A 14,937-nucleotide genomic window follows, 5' to 3' on the forward strand; every position below is an offset into this window, starting at 1 on the left:
ATAAAATTTTTATAATATTATGAACATTTGAACGTATAATAAAATAAAATAACACGGGACAAGGTTATATGGCGGGACGGGTTTGAATCAATATTAATAAAAATTTAAAATATCATTAATCCAAGTTAAATCCTCATTTTATTCTTTTTAAACACAACTAATATTAGATATATCAAATCAGTCTGATTTAGATAAAATTGTATACTATTATTTAATAACAATTGTAAGTTGGGAAATTATTAAAAATACCCCTTTTGGTGTGCCCCTTTTCAAAAATGCTCCTTTTAGATGTCCATTTTTAAAAATGCCCCTTTTTAAATCTGAAATTTTTATAAAGTTTTATTAGGTTTATAAGGTACTTATGGATTGTAACTACTACTTGAAGACTCGATACAAGTATTTATAAGGTTTTATAAGGTGTTTTAAAAGGTTTTACAAGTTATTTTAAAGGATTTTTAAGGTTTTTCAAAGGTTTTACAAAATATTTTAAAAGTTTTTAAAGGTATTTAAAATGTATTTATAAGATATTTATAAAGTATTTATAAGATTTTAGATATATAGAAATGTAGTTTGTGTATGTTTTAATAATATTACATACATATTTGGGTAAATCTTATATTTTTATAAGGTTTTTAAAAAGGGATATTTTTGAAAAGTGACATTGAAAAAGTGGCATTTTTGCAAAAGCCCCTTGTAAGTTATATAATATAAATGTATTATAAATAATATAATTTACAAACATTTTTATATAATACATAATCATTAAAGTTTTAAAATCCAATTTTTTTTAAAAAGTAAAATTTTTAGGTGTAACACAGATTAAAATCTAGTTTTTAGTAAAACAATTATGATTTATTAAAGGTGAAGACGTGAAGCAAAAAATTAAGTGTGCATAATTTTTTTTTTTTGTTTTTCATAATTAAGTGTGCATAAATAAATAAGCTACTTTATTTTCATAGTGCGGGAAAAAAAAAAAAAAAAAAAACAGGGTCCTGCAGTAAAATCTGAACGTGAACCACACGCGTCTCTTCTTCATCTAGATACGTTGCGTCTTAAAACACAACACGTAGCAACTCTTTTTAAAAAGAAAATACGTTTATTATTTCTCAACAATATAAAAAAAACACAGTCGAGGAAGGCAATGACCTTTCTCAGCCGTCAGATTCTCAGTTGAATACAGTCGCCACTAAGATTGAACGACTCAGATTAATCCATGACGACCTACTTTCTTTAATTATTTTTTTGTCGTGACCTAATCTTCTAGTTGTTATTCATTAGTCACTTATTTTTATATTTATTTTCTTAGGTCTATGTGGACCACAGTGATTGGAAAAGAAAAAGAAAAAAAAAACATTTTTGTCAACCATAAATAATTAACTTATTTTTTCAAACGCATTGTTTGTAGCGTACTGATTTATTAAATACTTTTTTGCTTTGAATATTTCCCGAAATATTGTATGGTTAATTTATGATGTCGGGTTTTTGATTTTTTCCCACAATATCACTATAGAAGAAATTTTATAAATCATGGTTTCTTTTTTGTTAAATCAAAACATTTTATCAGTTGACTTGATAACACTAGGTGACATCAATTTTCGTTATATGTTTGAATTTCACTTTTCTGATACAAAAGTTAATCTATTGTGAAAATCTATATTTTTTTGCGACTTGTTAAATAGTTTCCAAAATCATAATAGTCTGTTAATTAAATATTCTTCTGTACTTAATTAGCATTTGAACAAAATGTTTAACAAATAAACTTCCCGTAATTTTAATTAATTTTTTTTTGTTTTTTTTTTTTTGTAAACAACTTTATTAAGTTAGTTTAAAATAGCCAATTCTAAGAAATATTGTTTACATAGATGATAATTTTGATAATTTTTTTTTGTCTTACTTGATAAAAGAAATCAATTTTCCCTAGTAGTATTATTTTTTATATTTAATTCCATATAATATTTTTGATAAATAGGTTGCAAAAAATAAGAAAGAATAAATATCGGAATAAATGGTCATCTCTCAGCTCTGTGCAAGTCTGAACACACCCACACATATATACTCAGATATACATACACACATATACACACCACAAAAACCAATTATTTTCCAATTAATAAAAAAAAAAGTTTCTGTGTTTTTTTTTTTTTTTTGATAATTGAAACATATGAAACAATCGTCATAGAAGCAGAAGCAGCAGAGATTCACCTTCTTCTCTTTCTTTCTTTATCTTTCCCTCTCATCAACAGGAAAATAATTCAAAAAAAAAAAAAAAAAGTCAAGCCAAAACGATGGCGTTTCATCACAATCATCTCTCTCAAGACCTCTCCTTCAATCATTTCACCGACCAACACCAACCTCCTCCTCCACAACCGCCTCCTCCTCCGCCGCAACAACAACAACATTTTCAAGAAGCTCCGCCTCCTAATTGGCTCAACACGGCGCTTCTTCGTTCCTCCGTTAACAACAATTTTCTTAACCTCCACACAGCTACCGCTAACACCACCACCGCAAGCAGCTCCGATTCTCCTTCCTCCGCCGCCGCTGCTGCTAACCAGTGGCTTTCTCGCTCCTCCTCTTTCCTCCAACGAAACAACAACGCAACAGCCTCCACCGTTGTCGGAGACGGAATCGATGATGTCACTGGAGGAGCAGAGACTATGATTCAGGGAGATATGAAAAGCGGCGGTGGAGAAAACAAAAACGACGGCGGAGGAGCTGCGGCGGCGGACGGAGTTGTGAGCTGGCAAAATGCGAGACACAAGGCGGAGATCCTCTCTCATCCTCTTTACGAGCAGCTTTTGTCGGCGCACGTTGCTTGTTTGAGAATCGCAACTCCGGTTGATCAGCTTCCGAGAATCGATGCTCAGCTTGCTCAGTCGCAACATGTCGTCGCTAAATACTCAGCTTTAGGCGCCGCCGCTCAAGGACTCGTCGGTGACGACAAAGAGCTTGACCAGTTCATGGTAATACATAGATTTCGGCTTTTATATTTTCTTTTCTTTTTCTTATAATTTATAATTAACGATTTCATAATTTATTATTTAGCACAAATTTTAATAACACACACCGAGTTAAATTTACGAAATATATGTTTCTTGATTTTGAAATCTTAAAATCAAGATTTGTGTTTTTTTTTTTGGGGGATAAACAAGATTAAAATCCCCCAAAAAATAGCTTATGATATATTAATGGTGTTTTTTTTTTGGAAAAAGATATAATAATGGTGTTGATGGTGAAGAAGATACAAATTTTGTTCTTTGTCAATGTTTATTATTGTGTGTTTGATTAATGTTTTTTGTGGTTACAGACACATTATGTGTTGTTACTGTGTTCTTTCAAAGAGCAATTGCAACAACATGTTCGTGTTCATGCAATGGAAGCTGTGATGGCTTGTTGGGAGATTGAGCAGTCTCTTCAAAGCTTAACAGGTGAGAAAATGAATCTTGTGACCTCTTTTATGTGTGTTTATGAATTTAGTAGTGTTATCTCATTGAAAGTTTTTGACATTTTTGAATGAGATAGGTGTGTCTCCTGGTGAAGGGATGGGAGCAACAATGTCTGACGATGAAGATGAACAAGTAGAGAGTGATGCTAATTTGTTCGATGGGAGCTTAGATGTGTTGGGGTTTGGTCCTTTGGTTCCTACTGAGAGTGAGAGGTCGTTGATGGAAAGAGTTAGACAAGAACTCAAACATGAACTCAAACAGGTAATATCTTCTTGATCAAGTAGTAGTATATGGATTGAATTGTTTGCGAAGCGAAGTTCATGATCTAACAATGTAGAGGATTTGTTTTGGTGAAAAGGGTTACAAGGAGAAGATAGTAGACATAAGAGAGGAGATATTAAGGAAGAGAAGAGCTGGGAAATTACCAGGAGACACTACCTCTGTTCTTAAAGCATGGTGGCAATCTCATTCTAAGTGGCCTTACCCTACTGTGAGTTCTCACTCTCTTTCACTCATTCCAAAATCTCTTTCTAACTTCTCAAAGCATATTTATGAACATTAATATCAAATTACTGATTTTGCAGGAGGAAGATAAGGCAAGGTTGGTGCAAGAGACAGGTTTGCAGTTAAAGCAGATAAACAATTGGTTCATCAATCAGAGAAAGAGGAACTGGCATAGCAATCCATCTTCTTCCACTGTCTTGAAGAACAAACGCAAAAGGTATATATACTATATCAGTTTATTGTCTTTACATAACCGAAAACTTATTCGATTGGACTTAAAGACTGAGACTTTTGTTTGGATGATGAAAGCAATGCAGGTGACAATAGCGGAAGAGAGCGGTTCGCGTAGAAAGAACGAACATATGATGTGAATTGGGAGGTGGAAGATGGGATTCGAATGCAGGGTTTAGGGGTTTAAAGTTTGAGAAATTTATGGAGGAGTTTGGGTTATACAGAGAGAGAGGGGACAGTATTAGAAAGTAACTTTTTGTGCAATTACATAGTACGTAGTTTGGTTATGTGATGCCCATATATTTTATTAAGTAGTACACAAACCAAAAAAAAAAAAAAAGATGAAAAAAGAAGATTCAGGCTTTTGTTTAATGTTTTTTGTTTGTTTGTTTGTCTGCATGAGTTTTTAGTTATGAACCATCAGATAATCATCATCATCATCATCGTAATATATCTTGTGAATAAAGTTAGTGAGAGGAGAAGATTGGGATGCACAAGTTTTCTAGCCTTTTTATTTCTTAAATACTGACTTTCTATGCATAAGTTTTCCATTTGTTTTTTTTTTTGTTTTAATTGTATTACACCATTTGATTCGCTTTCATTAAATGGATGTTGCGGACAAAGCGATCTAATTTGTCAGTGGTTTAGTCCATTCTATTTTTGGGGTGGACAACAATCTGCCGCGGACCAAGTTTATTTCTACGTAAAAACGGTTTGTAGTTAGTCAGCGACGGATTTCTTCTATTTTCTTTAACCCGTACCACTACAGATTATAATTTATGACTCGTAAATAAAAAGCAGTCCATCTACAAACGGATTTCTCCGCTCCAACCGCCGTAACTATTCGAACCCTTATATGTTTCGCATTACTGGTACTTGTTCCATTTTATCTGTTTGTTTCGTAGTATTTATTGCGATGTCACATTACAACTCGTGATATTTAAGGAAAAGACATATACATGGTAGATGAAGACAAATATATAACATACCCTATCTTAGATAATGTAGCTTGCTGCGTACTTTTGTTATTTAATATTTTGAAACGTGTTTCTTTTCTAGTCAATTTTTTATCCTCATCTTGTTGTTTCGTTTTGTCACGTTTGTGACTGATAGCTACAAGTTACAGGAAAACGTTTTCGAGAGATTTTTCTATCGGAGTTTCTGCACATATGAACAAGATAATTAGAGTGTCCTTAGTTATTTTGGCCGCCTGTCAAAGATAGTCAAAGTGCAAGGACGAACAACGTGATCATCAAATTTGGAAATGGGCTTGCTGAATGATTTGTGGTTCAGCTCTAATCAGTCGAATATCATTGGTGACGATCTTCTTGTATTCTTGGGAGATTTGAGGAAAGCATTATCTTCATGCCACTAGGTTACATGAAGTTAAAACTATGGATGTGGAGTTTCTGTTTATATCAAAATCAAGCAGTTATAGTTTAATTTTTACATAAAATTATTTAGTTGTTAATTTTCATGGATGATTCGACTGAATTTAGACATTTCCAGACCATATACAGAAACGTACATATATCTGTTTTTCATAAGTTTTTGTTATTAGCATGCTTTTCATAAGTTCTTGAGTCGAAAAATATGTATTTGGAGTAAACAAATAGCAAAAATGGATGAATATCCTCCTATTTTTCCTAAGATATGAGAACATGATCCTAAAAGATGACACATTAAAAAGACCTTTTCAATCGACTTATCATCATCCTTAACTTAAATACAATATATGTAACGTACAACACTCTACCCCAAGCCCACAAAACCGGTCCGGTTTGTTTGGAATAAATTGGACCTACACCCTAGAAAAGCCCATAAATCCACTATGAGGTAGAAACCCCAAGCGGCCACCCACCACTCCACCTGACCTGCACTATTGACCAAGTCATTCGCAACCGTATTAGCTGGTAAATATGGAGGCCTCCAAATTCGTTGGCTTAGCCATCAAAATCCTTCTCTAAACTAGCTATATTCTAGCCTAAGTAGCACCGAGATGGATACGGGAATATGAAACGGGGACGGGAAAGGGCAAAAGAAATAATTTATAGAAACGGGTACGACATGGGTACAATGAGAAGCAAAAACGAAATTTAGATGTTTGTTTTTTCTTCACAAATGACATATGGACTAGATCGTACTTATATGAAACATGACATTTGTCCGCAAAACCTTCTATTGTTTCCGTGAAACAAAACCACAAGCACATTTTTAGCAATAATACTAATCCATGACTAAAACTTACACACAACTAAAACTTAACTACAACGGCCATGTCCTCCCTCACAACTTATGCAAGTTCAAGTGAATTGAAGTACTTGCGGATTTTGAAGCTCCACAGAATGGTCTGATGAAGTTATTGTTTAATTTTATAGTAAAGTTGCTACGTATACTAAGACTAATCCATATTTTTGTAAGTGGACTACAAATATTGCCATTCATATAAAATCATTTCAACAACACATGTTCATAAACCGGATCACTTTGCAAACATCTTTTGGCTCTAGCATGTTCGAGTTTTGAATATCTATCGTCTTTTTTTTTCTTTTCTTTTTTTCCCTCAAAATATCTATCGTCGAAATTTGGGCATTTCACATTTGTAAATTTACACGCACCAATAATTTTTTTTATAGTATATGTGTATCTTAGTTAGATAAGCACACGTATATTTAAGATTTTGAGATAAGTACTAATATATTCGGGATAAACATCTGAACCAAAGTGAATCAGTACAAAATCTGAAGCAATTTTATAGTTTTGTGCTAATAACTCTTTAAACTATAATTTACCCAATCACGAATCTAGTTAGTGACGATCGAACATCAAAGTTAGACCTAATTTAATACGAAATTAATTGTAACTCCTTATATATGTTTGTATTAACATAAAAACCAATAATAAAAAATTATACAATTAAAAGATAAGTAAAAAGAAATTAAACTTTTATGACAACCGGAGCTACAAACCTCTCCGGTGAAGAATCTTCGCCGTCGCCGCAGCCGCCGTCATCGAAATTAAGACTATAGTTTTTCAGATCATAAGTAAAATCAACATCTCTCTTCATCTTCTTTCTGCCACTACTAAAACTTCTTATAAAGTTTTTCCACTTTGGCCCCGCAATTTTCTCAGATATCTCTTTTAGCCCCTTAAGTTTCTCACTTCCCCACTTTCCTCCTCTTTCTTCCTGCAAACAACCACTCCAACCACCGCGACTGCGAGACTCGTCGTCTCTTCTCCGCCACCGGACTACACATAATTTACGAAAAAACCCACATCCACAAAACGTCGCCGTTTCTTCATAATCATCAGCGAGCAGATTCTCTCTATCAGTGGCCATGATAAAGAAAACAAAAACAGAGAGTTTTGATTAATAGAAGAGACTCGATACATGTATATATATAGGTGAATGAGATTATGACACGTGGCGTATCGACCGTTAGGTGATTGTAGTGATGGGGTCTGTTATTGGACTGTTATGCTAATAGTGTGACAGTGATGTGAGAGTAGCGAGATTAGGATTCGCTGGCTAATGATGAAATACAGCTGTGAAGGCGGGAGCGAAACGGTTGCTTTCTTTTCTTTTTTGTCTTTAAGGATAATTATGAAACGATTTATTGATAAATATTGAGTAAATATTAAAACTTTAGAAGATATCTGAAAAAAAGTGTAAAGTGTTTACAATTATTATTTTAAGAACTGATTGATGATGATGATGATAATAACTGATTGATATTTTTATTTTGTTTTTGTATTTTTTTGTTGTTGTTCATATAATAATTAAATTTTGTTTGCAACTTTTTTTTTTTTTTTTTTTTTTTTCATATATACAGTAGAAGAGAAAAATCTTGACCAAAACATGATTCTAAAAACGTTGAATTACCAAAACATTTTATACTAGTTTTGGAATGAACTTCCATATTTTTGAAATTTTAATTTCAATTTCCATCATATTGTTTAGGTAAATTCTTGTATTGACTATTTACGTATGAAATTCTTTGAATCTTGTAAGGTATATTTTACAATCAAATCTCGTATAAATTGTAGAGTATGACTTGATTTAGTTATATTAAACTTTAGTCGCTAAGAACAGTGATAATAAGTGATAAATAAGTAAGATTAAAAAGTGCTAAGTAAGACAAAAAGATTAGAGGTAACAGCGTAACAGCCTGGCAAATGATGATTAGCCGTTGGGTTAAAAAGCAAAACTAGTGTAAGAGATTTGCTAAACCAAATCAAACCAAACCAACTCACACAATATTTAAAAAAGGCAGTCCATGTTGCATTGTTGCCTAAACTTATCTCATTATTATAACGATGACTCACTGATCAGCCACTAATCATTATAACAAAGATTGCATTATGGAAAGTTTTTGTTTAGTTAAATACTTGATCCAATCTAGAGTATAGATTCAAACAAGACTTGGCTAAACTGAGAAACAGTGGTCTTCTAAATTGCTTCAGATTTTTTACTAATTCACTTTGGTTCATATGCTTATCCCGAATATATTAGTAGTACTTAGCTAATTAGTCCAACAATTTCAGTGCTATCTTCAGTTTTTGAGGCTTTTAGATGGGCCTAATTATCTATCTACAGTTTGGGCTTTGATATCTTTCAATTACAGAGATTTCATGAAAATTTTAAATGTTTTCACGTAACAAATATTTTATTTAAATTATGCATTTTGTTTCATGAATAAATTGTTCTTATAAAAAAAATTTAATTCTTACGAAAAAATAATTTTAATTTTTTCTTATGAATATTTTTTTTTTTTTGGTAAGGTTTTCTTATGAATATTTGTATACAGAAAAAAAAATTATTGTTTAGAAAATAATGGCAAAATAAGAAAAGTGAAGATTTGAATGGTATGACGAGATTTTGCACAAGAAATGGTATGACGAGATTTGCACAAGAAAAATAAAATCTACAACAATAAATTCAGTAAGTAACCGCGTGGAGAAAATAAGGGAAGATCATAACAAAACAAATCAAATTAAAATAAGTTGCCAAAATAGAAAATCCGACTCATATGATTTGAAATTGCAAAACTTACCCATTAGCCACTTAAAGCAAAAACCAAAAACCAAAAAGAGAAAAAAATCATTAAAAAGGAGTAACTAAAGGACTCCATATTTAATAAAAAAGAAAAACTCAAGTCTCTAGCCGCCAATAAGCGATTGCTTCTCTAATTTGGTAATACAGATTTTTATTTTATAGTTTTAAAACCTCAAAAAATTAAAAATGTAGTTTCTTGGAAATGCGTCGAAGCCTTTTTTTTTTTTTTTTTTTCTTTAAGACCAAGTCTTGTTACATATTGACAACTATATATATAATAATCAGTTCTTAAGAACTCAAAACAAAGTCTTCTAAATCATTTGGGAGAAAAGTCCCAAATCATCAAATCAAATCCTAAAGATGTTCAAAGTTGCAAGAGCGTCACAGTATTTGGCGATCACCGGTGCTGGTATCGAAGACATAAAGCTTTCGAAGAAGTCATGGGTGTTTCCATGGCAATCTTGCACCATCTTCGATGTTTCTCCGGTGAACTACACTTTCAAAGTCCAAGCCATGAGTGCAGAGAAGCTTCCTTTTGTTCTCCCTGCTGTTTTTACGATTGGTCCTCGTGTCGATGACGATGAAGCGCTGATTCTGTACGCTAGGTTGATTTCTCCTCATGATAAAGAATCTAATCATGTTCATGAGCTTGTTGAAGGTGTTATTGAAGGAGAGACTCGTGTTCTTGCTGCTTCCATGACTATGGAAGAGATCTTTAAAGGTAAACTCCAAATTCAGGGTTTTAGATGTTAAGTTTATAGGTGAATGTGAATGAGGATGTTGAAAAGTAAGTTAGAATTTGTGTAGCCTAGAAATAGTTTTCGGGTTTGATTGGTGACCTAAAGCGGTAAGAGTTTCTTAGTCGTAGGAGAGGACGGTAAGCGATTGCGGAATAGGTAAAAGAACGGTAAGACTAGGGTTTTGTACAGCTAGTCCGCTATTACTTATTGGTTACAATAGTAGCGGACTAGCTGTATGTACACCCCTTACTGCATCAGTAAATGGTTACCAATCGCATTTCTGAACGATTTAATAAACAGAGAGTTTCAAATTTGAGAATCCGTAATCTCTGTTTACTAAACGCGTTTTCTGAACGATTTGGCTAAGTCCTTGATTAAATGTTAGATTGAGTGGTTATAACTTATAAGTTATAGAAACAGTATCAATTGGTAAAATAACTCTTGAGGAATTATTGGTTTATGTTTGTTGAAATTATCATATTTGAAGTTCTCTCTTTTCATTAGTAAACTTTATAATGTTTTTTAGATACATTTTGTGAAACTTTTGGTTAATAGAGTTTTTGATTTTGTGAATTTGAAGGGACAAAGGAGTTTAAGAAGGAAGTGTTTGATAAGGTACAATTGGAACTAAATCAGTTTGGTTTAGTAATCTACAATGCCAATGTGAAGCAGCTTGTTGATGTGCCTGGACATGAATACTTCTCTTACTTGGGTCAGAAAACCCAAATGGAAGCAGCAAATCAGGCGAGGATCGATGTGTCTGAGGCCAAGATGAAGGGAGAGATCGGTGCCAAGGAACGGACTGGTCTTACCCTCCAGAACGCAGCGAAGATTGATGCGGAATCAAAGATCATATCGATGCAGAGGCAAGGAGAAGGGACAAAAGAAGAGATAAAAGTAAAGACTGAGGTTAAAGTGTTTGAGAATCAGAAGGAGGCTGATGTAGCTAAGGCCAATGCCGAGCTAGCGATGAAAAAAGCTGCTTGGACCAAGGATGCTCAGGTTGCTGAGGTTGAAGCAACCAAAGCAGTGGCTTTGAGAGAAGCTGAGCTTCAAACTCAGGTCGAGAAAATGAATGCATTGACCCGAACCGAGAAGCTTAAAGCCGAGTTCCTTAGTAAAGCCAGTGTTGAGTATGAAACCAAGGTTCAAGAAGCAAATTGGGAACTATACAACAAGCAGAAGCAAGCAGAGGCGGTTCTATATGAGAAACAAAAGCAAGCCGAGGCACAGAAAGCGCAAGCAGACGCATCATTCTACTCAAAGCAGAAAGAAGCAGAGGGACTTGTTGCCTTAGCTAGTGCTCAAGGGACTTATCTAAGAACCCTCTTAGACGCTGTTCAGAATGACTATTCTTGTCTTAGAGACTTCTTGATGATTAACAATGGTATTTATCAAGAGATCGCTAAGACTAATGCGATGGCGGTTAGAGACTTGCAGCCCAAGATTAGTGTTTGGAACCATGGTGGAGAACAGGGTGGTGGTAGTGGGAATGCTATGAAGGATATAGCTGGACTTTACAAGATGTTGCCTCCGGCTCTTGATACGGTTTATGAGCAGACTGGGATGAAGCCACCGGCTTGGATCGGTACTCTAGGCGATGTGGAACCGAAGCAAGTGACGCGAAACTGAGAGGTTGAGGTTTGGATAGTGGCATGGTTTGGTTATTTACTTGTGGTTGAAGATACATCCTTGTCCTTGAGAATGTAAATTTTTATTTTTTAATCCCGTTGGAAAAAACTTGGCTTATTCTGAAATGTTTTTTTGAAGAGTTTTATTTTTTTTTTCTTAATTCAATCGTATTCTTATATGTTGAAATTAAAATAAAATGAGGGACAAATACAAGATGGTATTCGACACTTGTTTGAAATGAGGTAAACTATGTATGGTTCGGTTAAAAAGTTATCTTCGGAAAGGGTTTCAGATGCTGGGAATGATAGTTCGTCCTTTGGGGAACAACCAAAACCAACGCTTTCCGAATTGCGGCCTTGCGGGCAAGGCAGAGCCGGCCCTGGACTAAAGCATATAAGACGTGGACATTGGGCCCCTAATTTGTTTTGATGTTAGTAATAAAAATAGCCCCCCCCCCCCCCTGCCCCCCTAATTTTTTTTTGTTTTGCAAAAAAAGACTCACCAAATAAAAATCTCTTCATTGTTTTCATTTATAAGAACATATCTATAAAAAAACCTCCAAAAAAGATTTGGTTTGGGACCCTCTAAATTTCAGGCCCGGCCCTGCTTGCGGGGTGAACTTCTCTTGAGAGAAAATTAGTTCGGATGGTGGCTACACAAAACAAAATTCTGCGGTTTTGGTGAAAAAACACATCATGGGACTGAAAAGTGCTATGCGCATAGTCTAATGGGAGATGATCTAGTAACTGACTGACTAGGAAGTGTTATGCGTGCAGTCTAATGGACGGTGAATGTAGGAGTAGCCATTGGCGAATTAGGACGCGCTTTGGTCATCGACCACGACAGGAGCAGCTACAAGCTGACTATACAAAGTCTTCTTCATTGTTGATGTATATATATACGTATTCTAAAATGTGTAGTTTCTTGGAAGTGGGTTGAAGTTTTATCTTATTAAGGAATTTTCAAAAAGTCTCCTTTTTATTCTAATACCATTTGTCATAGTCAAACAAGTTTGGAGAGATTTTGGCAAACTCAATGCCTTTTATTATCAAAATGCCTTTAATGAAAATTCAGAAATTGTAAATGTATATAAACTTGGTCATGGTCAACATTTAATATAATATGCATGTATACCTATACGTAAACATTCGTGATTAAATTAGGTTTACGTTTTTTTTTTTTTTCCTTCCAAAAGCTTTATTAAAATTCATGTGACAAGTCACTGTTTACAGAGTTTAAGAGGAAAGGAGGACAAGAGTGGTACAGAGACCATTGATTAGTACATGCCACTGCTTTTTTTGCTAAAGTATCTGCGCAGATGTTTTGCTAAAGTATCTGCGCAGATGTTTTGCTCCCTGGGCTGATAAGAGAAACTTATAGAAGTGAACATTTGTTGCCAGAGTTTAATGGTTTCCAGGTAGTGCTGAAGCCGTGGGTTAGAGCCGCTGCCGTTGATAAGGTTGGTGATATTGCTATTATCACCTTCAAACTCGACTTTCCTGTATCCAAGTCCCCAAGTGGATTGCATAGCCCAAATTAGTGTCGTACATTCCGCTTCCTCCGCGGTTGTTCTGCCTTGGAATTTTCCCATCCCGCAGTCATGGAAAATGCCAATCGAGTTCCGGATTATCCAACCGAGGCCAGAGGGCCTGTCTCCTTCATGATGAGAAGCATCATAATTGCATTTCATCTAGACAGATCGTGGGCAGCTCCACTTCTTCTTCTGTGCCCTTGCTATTTGTTTCCTTGAAGTGCTTTCACTTGCAGTGATTGTGTTGTCCAACCATTCTTTTGTATCCAGATGTGCTTGACTAACAATTTCCGGTGTCTCGGTCCTTTTCCGGTTGAAAACCAAATCGTTTCGACTCTTCCAAATCCTCCATAGTAACCAGAAGGGGAGATAACAAATGACTCTATCAATGTTGTCACCGTTATGTATTTTAAAGATATACCTGAGCTTGTCTTCTATAGGGATGTCGGGATTGCAAAGTTGTTGTGTTGGGATTCCAGCAGCTCGCCATACTACAAGTATATGTGGGCAGGAAAAAAAGGCATGGTCACTTGTTTCTATTGCCGTACAGCAGCGGGAACAATAGGGGTTAACATTGATGTTCCGTCGGCGAAGATTTTCCGCAACTCCTATTGCTCTTGAGGCTAGCCTCCATAAAAAGTGCTTGAGTTTTGTGGTGATGTGTAGCTTCCAGGTACTTGTAGCTATGTCCGGCGAGGTTGTCAAAGGTGGTTTTGGAGTATCTTCATCTATAGTCAGATTTACTGCCGTCCAATACCCCGATTTAACTGTATAGATGCCATTTTTCATTGGGCTCCATATGTATGAATCAGGACGTGGTGGTGAAGGCAACAAGATCTTTCGAATGAGATGGTGATCCTCCGCTAGGATAAGCTTTGTTAATTGACATTCATCCCACTGGTGAGTTTGTTGATTAATCAGCTCCTTGACATTGAGCTCCGGATCCGCTGCCGGCATCAACTTTGGTGGTCGTGGTGGTGTTGTTGGGAGCCACGGGTCTATTCCCAGTTTTGCTGTTCTACCATTGCCAATGCTGACTTGTATTCTTGTTTCTAGGAGGTCCCGACCAAAGCGAAGTGAGTTCCAACCGTAAGATGGTTGTGTGCCTCGCGTTGCGGAGAAGAAAGTCCCATCACGGAAATATCTACCTTTGAGGATACGATAGAGTAGGCTGTGTGGTTTTTGTAAGATTTTCCACACTTGGTTTGCAAGAAGGGCTTGATTGAATAGATGTATATCACAGAACCCTAGGCCACCAATTTTCTTTGGTGTCTTTAATTTCCTCCAAGCAATCCATGAGATTTTTCGCTTATCTTTTGTTGATCCCCACCAGAATCGTGCGATCATACTATCAACCTCGGAGCAGAGTTCCATCGACAACTGAAAGTAGTTCATAGAGTAGACGGGCATTGCATACGCCACTGCTTTTATTAGCGTTTCTTTTCCGACGGCCGTAAAAAATCTTGTTTGCCATCCTTCGAGTTTCTGCTGCACCCTCTCTTGTATATATTGCAACATTTCTTTTTTCTTTCTACCAAATTGTTCCGGTAGACCCAAGTACTTGCCACCACCACCAGTGTTGGGAATTTGTAGTGTCCTCATGATGCTATCCCTAGTATTTTGGTAAACTCGGTTCCCAAATATGATGGATGATTTCTCAAGATTGATCATTTGCCCCGATGCTTCCTCGTATTCTTTGAAAATTTGTGATATATAGGTTCTGGCTGTTTTTGTAGTCCGCTTTGAGAAAAAATAGGGAATCGTACTGCTACGAGAATATGATATCCCTATAAATGATCT

General features: G+C 35.3%; 3 protein-coding genes and 1 pseudogene across 4 annotated transcripts; 2 read left to right on the plus strand and 2 right to left on the minus strand.

The window, feature by feature from the left end:
• The first annotated feature begins 2,011 nt into the window (after window positions 1-2,011).
• LOC9308214 (homeobox protein knotted-1-like 3) lies at window positions 2,012-4,817 on the plus strand. Of its 2 annotated transcripts, none has more exons than XM_002872099.2 (6): window positions 2,012-2,960; window positions 3,305-3,425; window positions 3,520-3,704; window positions 3,802-3,933; window positions 4,028-4,164; window positions 4,257-4,817. In XM_002872099.2, the coding sequence occupies exons 1-6, from the start codon at window positions 2,286-2,288 to the stop codon at window positions 4,294-4,296; spliced, it is 1,290 nt and encodes a 429-aa protein (XP_002872145.1). In that variant the 5' UTR covers window positions 2,012-2,285; the 3' UTR covers window positions 4,297-4,817. The 2 variants fall into 2 exon arrangements, with proteins under 2 accessions (XP_002872145.1, XP_020878412.1); XM_021022753.1 differs by having other exon boundaries at window positions 2,119-2,960; window positions 4,265-4,817.
• A 2,181-nt stretch (window positions 4,818-6,998) lies between these two features.
• On the minus strand, window positions 6,999-7,554 carry LOC9308215. Its single transcript, XM_002874200.2, has one exon. The coding sequence runs from the start codon at window positions 7,516-7,518 to the stop codon at window positions 7,117-7,119; it is 402 nt and encodes a 133-aa protein (XP_002874246.2). The 5' UTR covers window positions 7,519-7,554; the 3' UTR covers window positions 6,999-7,116.
• Window positions 7,555-9,537: 1,983 nt separating this feature from the next.
• On the plus strand, window positions 9,538-11,766 carry LOC9310314 (flotillin-like protein 1). The gene is made up of 2 exons (XM_021022112.1): window positions 9,538-9,955; window positions 10,555-11,766. The coding sequence occupies exons 1-2, from the start codon at window positions 9,595-9,597 to the stop codon at window positions 11,604-11,606; spliced, it is 1,413 nt and encodes a 470-aa protein (XP_020877771.1). The 5' UTR covers window positions 9,538-9,594; the 3' UTR covers window positions 11,607-11,766.
• Window positions 11,767-12,806: 1,040 nt separating this feature from the next.
• LOC110227126 lies at window positions 12,807-13,885 on the minus strand (annotated as a pseudogene).
• Window positions 13,886-14,937: the final 1,052 nt, after the last annotated feature.

This window comes from Arabidopsis lyrata (assembly GCF_000004255.2).
Source record: "Arabidopsis lyrata subsp. lyrata unplaced genomic scaffold ARALYscaffold_6, whole genome shotgun sequence".
Taxonomy (NCBI): domain Eukaryota; kingdom Viridiplantae; phylum Streptophyta; class Magnoliopsida; order Brassicales; family Brassicaceae; genus Arabidopsis; species Arabidopsis lyrata.